Source organism: Choristoneura fumiferana, chromosome 10 (assembly GCF_025370935.1).
Source record: "Choristoneura fumiferana chromosome 10, NRCan_CFum_1, whole genome shotgun sequence".
In the NCBI taxonomy this organism is placed as follows: Eukaryota; Metazoa; Arthropoda; class Insecta; order Lepidoptera; family Tortricidae; genus Choristoneura; species Choristoneura fumiferana.
Window position 1 is genome coordinate 6,355,704 of NC_133481.1, and position 5,717 is coordinate 6,361,420.

The following is a 5,717-nucleotide window of genomic DNA, read 5'->3' on the forward strand; positions in this document are numbered from 1 at the left end:
TTTGAATTAGAAAAATTGTATAGCCTTTTTTTGCCAGTGTCTTGCGATTTAAGTATACTAAACACTCTTCCTTTAGCGCCGCTTGCATGGTCTAGGGTTAAAAAATTAACTCTGGGTTAGAAGTTAACTCGGACTTATACAGGTAAACCTAAATGAATGACAGTTCCATACATTTTGATACTACTTAACCTTTGGTTAGCAGTTTCGTTACCTCTTGAGTTATATGTACAGTGTTTGGCAGGTCGTATGCAGGTTCGCACCGTTCGCAGTTTCACTTGAAACTCATTTTAGGCCAATTAACACTCATCCCGTCCACGTTTTTGCTGGTATTTTCTAAATTTCGCGATTTTATCTTTTTTTTTAAGTGAAAGTAAAATTATACTTATGTTTATGCCTCAAATACAATAGGTTCATATGTTCACATTCATCACCTTTTTTGAAATTAGTAAAATTTGTTATATTAAAAAAAGACTGCTGTGAGCAGGATGAGTTTTAATTGGCCCAAAATGTGTTGCAATTCACTCTATCTACCCACCATAGTCATTTGGCATACAACTTGCAAAACAACCACTTTGGTCCGCGAAAGCGCGCCTTAGTATAGACTTAGAAAACAGTCACGTCAACAAACATTGCTTTTGAGAGCAACATTAAACAAACCTACAATACCTATCATAGTTCAGTTGTGCCAGTTAAACCATGAGTGAAACAGGCATCAGATTAGTCCAAACACATTCTTAATAGAATAAGCAATATATTTACTTCCATAAAAAATGCCAATGGAAATTTATATCAAAATAATTATAGGAAATAACAAGAAATAACATTGGTTAACCCTTTTCCAGGCATAGTGCATAATAGCAACCACATAAATGTAAACAAATATTCTACCTTACTAGTATACAATACGGTACAAAATAATTTGAATTCATTAAAATATTATTTGTTTATTAAATTAATACCTCATAGGTGAACAACATAAAACTATGATTTATTTAGTGGTAGCACATCTATATTCGCAGGGCCTGGAACAGGATTAACTAATGTTTACCACATCAAACAGCTCAAGTTTTGTACCTGTTTCATTTATTTATATTATATTCTTATTTAAGTTTACTTCCAGATATTTTAAATCAAGAGTTGGAGAAAGAGTAAAATAAATAAAATAAAAAAAAATGTTTTTTTTTCTTAAACTGAATTGTAATTGCATGCCTGCCATAAACTATATTTTCACCCAACTGCTGAAGGAGGGTTATTTTATTACAAGCTTTTATTTATTATTATGTTGTAGGTAGGTAGTCATTTAAGTCGTGTGGTAGGGTAGCCATTGGCGTATCTAGGGTTATTTTTCAGGGTGGGCCTGGCCTGGATATTCGTGTGAAGGTATCAGTATTATAGAATTTTGAATCGGGAGCCCAACATCCCGGGGTGGGCACTAGACCATACTGGGGTGCCCCCCCCCCCCCCTTCCGTCTATTTACGCCTATGGGTAGCCCATGATGCTAAATGGGGATTTTACTAGAGCGTCATGGAAACATTGCATTTTGTAGATTAGTTGACAGAAAGAATAAATAGTTAGGTATGATTTCCTCTTCCAGTGGTAGGGGAAACTTTACATAGGTATTTCAAAAATGTAAGAAAAAAAAATATGGAAATACTTAATCTGTCAAATATTGTACTTTAAATGCCAGTGTCTCTCTGATTCTGAAAGTATTCATCAGCTGACTTGTGTGGTGGCTGTGGCCATCCGTAAGGATAGAAAATAAAAATAAATTTGGCATACTTATGTAAGTCCAGTGACTATACATTAATCTGGTAGTGATAATCTAGTGAGTTTACATGAAATTTGGTTTGGAAATGTAGTTTGGATAACAACACAAGTGCAGTCCGCAAAAAAGATTGATTGTATTAAAAATATTTTTTTATCACAAAAATATGGAGATGGAAGGTTGGTGATGCATTCTGTTTATCTACACAACTTTCATAAATTTAATCCAAATCTTAATTTGATTGGTGATCAAGTAGTTTATTATGTCCTCCACTGATAAATCAAACCACATGAAGATTCAACAATCAACTTTAATCATACAAGCAAGAACATACAATTAGGTTATTTGTTACATTAGCATTTACTGCTGATGGTCTCATTGACCTCATCAGCTAAGGCGAGTAATTTCCTCCACTGTTCAGGTGTTAAGCTAATGCCTTTCTTCCCTGGTAACATTTCACCATTCTTTAAAAATTCTCGAACATCTACATATACTTTCCTTTAAACTCCCTTACTTTGACTAGTTTCTTGCCCTCTAAGACCCACGTGGGCTCTTTATCATCAGTCCTTGAGCCCATCTTCGCCTTCTTCTCAGGTGGAGGGTTTCTCTGAAATGCAACAGTTACTGAAGTAAGCATACAACTAAGTCAGACAGTTTTCTAATTAGAATCAAATAATTGACTTACATCGACTGGTCCCTCATCGCTGTCGCTGGAGCTCTCTTGTTTTTTCTTATTCTTTGGCATATTTATGGTTTGAGCGAATCAAAGCTGTTGGAGTAAAAGCAAGATACATGGTTAACCTTAAACATTTCCATTAGATTATAACACAGGTGAAAGTAATTATGCAGTCTTTATTCAAATAATGTTCTCTATAGACATTCAGGATTAGAAATAATATAACGTTACTTACCTATTTAAGTTCAATTTGAAAATTTTGAAATCGTCAACGTAGCCGGTTCGGTAAATATACTGAGTAGAGTAGTACACAGACACAGAGTACATTGAATAAGAAAGATACAAAAGCAAAGTGGACACTCTTTCCCGGCCCGGATAACACCGACATGGAGGAAATACCGGCCCTGTTTTTGTGTACACGCCCATAGAAACTGACAGGAGCTTAGCCAGCTAGATGTAGATTAGATATAATCATAATAACATAGTACTTAGGGTTCGAAATCGAATGATACTTTCGTTCGATACCCAGTAAGTATAGATACTTTTGATAGCGATACTCGTCGATACCTAGTCCACCTAATGGGTTTCGTAACGTTGGTCCTGCAGGGCTACTACGAAACTCGAAACTCGAAGTTCGTGTCGTGCGGTCCCTCTGACACTTATACTGTTTAATACGAGAGCGAGAGGAACGGTATAATACAAACGCTCCAGTTGAAGACGTTAGTTCTCTTTATAGTTTGTGAGTTGAGGCAAAAGAGCGTAGCGTGCATACGTCTGATTTATCTCTCTCGTTTTACTTACCTCGTCTATATTTCACGCCGTTTACGTCACTTAAGTATGGAGAGCTCATTATAGTACAGTATATAAAACTATCAATTATAATTATCGTCGTCTTTCATTTTTTAATTGGGAATTAATCTACTAAATTTATTAATATTCCGTGTACACGAAACACAGGGTCGGTATTGACATGCCAATAATTATCTGGTCGGTATTTATCAAGTCAAGAATGATCACCGATTCTTGTAATCTGTGCATTACTATTACTATTCTGTGGCGAGTGGCTGGCGGTACTTAGGGTTAGGTGTCAAAAAAACTGTACACATAACCTAAGAAGTTTGATTACAAATTATAGTTTTGAATTATTTTTACTCATAACTTAAAATGCTAGAACCTTGGAACGATGCCTCATTGTTACCACCACCTATCCATACATTTTCATGTAGTCGAATAGCCGGTAAGCTTAAATAGTGCTTACTAAAAAGGTCATGAACTTAGCTCCCACCGATTCACATGCTTGTAATTAAACGATTTTTAGGTTCAAATTATGGTCCACAATGGGTACATCTTCTAGTAATATTTTGTTTGATTTCAGGGATTCAGGAATTAAGGTCTATATGTAAAAATATAATCAAAGTGCTATCCAAACAATCTCCATTGCACAAAGAAAGTGCTATTCTATCCAGATTTGCTTACAAATTCGATAAAAAATTTCGCAACGATATTGGGTACAGAAATTTCAAGAAAGTCAATGTAGCCTTAAGAAGATATTTGTTGCTGAATCTCTTGAAAGATGTTGTAAGCTTCAGTGACACATTGCCACCGGTTGATGACGAGTTTTATTTACCAACAAGGCAAATGCTTCAATATGTTCTAGTAAGACTGCTTGCATTTTCAAAGATCATGTTGAGAATATGTATTTGTTCTAAAAAAGCATCAGTTTTTTACTTAGACCGCATAAGAAGTGGTGATAGTCACTGGATGTCACTAATGCCTTATGCTGTGCTGAGTCGTGTGTGGTCCATGTGTTCCGTGCTGCTACGGCATGCCTGTAACTGGTACTCACAATTGCTCCCTTGGCTAGATAAGCTTCAAGTACAGGGTGTTGTTTTGCTGCCAGACGGTTACAACTTTCCTTTAGATTTAGAAGATTGGTTGGATCTGAAGAATTTTTTGACAACTTTGGTAGATTTGAATGGACTCCTGATAAATGCTTGAAGTTACAACAGGACTTGATTGGAGTTGAGGATGAGGATGGTGATAATCTTGGCAGCATCTTGGAGTTTGTAAATCAGGTCAATGATAACAATGAGTCTGAGGACATGCCCAAAATACCATACTTTAAATCAGAAACCCAAACTCCCTTATCACTGTCAACACAGTTGCTGAATACAGATCAGGGAGAGATAATTTCAAGAGAAAATTTCAAAGCAACTGCTAACCCAAAGACAAAACCTGAAAGTGAAGTAAGACAAAAAATCAAATATGATCACTCTCCGGCAAGTGTGACTAATACCAATTCTTTAAAAGATTTCATAAAGATTGAGGAGACTTGCAGAAATGAAAACAGTGAATCATCTTTAACAAGCCACCTCAGCTTCATGCAATGGCAAGCTCTGAAGAATGCACTAGATAGCCTTTTAGAATCTCTATCCAACAACAGGAAAATAGAGAAAAAATTCAAAAAGATATGGAAAGAAAAATGTGTTGATTACAGCTGATAAATTTATTTTTTTACTTTGTATTGATTACAAACACAAGACAGTAACAATAAAATCACAACAGCACCAATAGGTGAACTATAAAAAATCTTTTTATTTTTATTTTACAGGTTGTTTGGAGAAATATAAATAATATAATTAGGTCTTTTTAGTAATTTTCAGGCAAACTTACTAGTCCAATACTTTCGTTTTTAAGATAAAATTTATGATTATCTTGAAAACACTTCACTTTATCTCGAAAACTTTTGGACAAAGTAAGTTTGATTCAAATGAACTTCATCATCCTGTAAAATATCTTCATCATTCAATCTAACAATCAAGTTCACCTGTATTCAGATTCAGGGGTAGAAAAATCAAAAAGTAAACAGTTTCTGCCATATTGCAGTTACATCACTTTTTAGCTCTTTATTATAAGGTTGAATAACTCTGCTGTTCAACATTAAATTTTTGCTTCTCATTACTATACTGCTTTGTAAAAAGCAGTTTGAGATAGGTATTTTTTTCACATTAGTGGTGTTTAGTTCTGTTAATTCATTCAAGTCTAATAATATTTTTGATGTACTGTAAATAATAAACATCCAGTATAAAGGCCTACGCTTATACGCTAGCTGGCGCGGGTACAGTAAAATCCGTCGCACGCGTCGCATGCTCTGCTCATACTATTTTTCAATAGGCTTCCAAACCGCGTCAGCTAGCGTAGGCCCTAATCGTTGATTAGCGTTATCTATTTCTTGATTAAAATATAACTAATGAGACAACTTCTCACCCCAAAAT

At 35.1% G+C, this 5,717-nt stretch overlaps 1 protein-coding gene and 2 pseudogenes across 1 annotated transcript in view; 2 read left to right on the top strand and 1 right to left on the bottom strand.

Moving 5' to 3' along the window:
* The window catches only part of LOC141431733 (ethanolaminephosphotransferase 1-like), a 25,012-nt gene extending 23,975 nt beyond the window's left edge, over positions 1–1,037 (top strand). Inside the window, exon 6 of the mRNA XM_074092909.1 lies at positions 1,020–1,037. Coding sequence (XP_073949010.1) covers positions 1,020–1,037 — 18 coding nt within the window. The remainder of the gene's footprint in view (positions 1–1,019) is intronic.
* A 1,021-nt stretch (positions 1,038–2,058) lies between these two features.
* On the bottom strand, positions 2,059–2,848 carry LOC141431947 (RNA polymerase II transcriptional coactivator-like; annotated as a pseudogene).
* A 650-nt stretch (positions 2,849–3,498) lies between these two features.
* On the top strand, positions 3,499–4,944 carry LOC141431939 (uncharacterized; annotated as a pseudogene).
* The last annotated feature ends 773 nt before the right edge of the window (positions 4,945–5,717 follow it).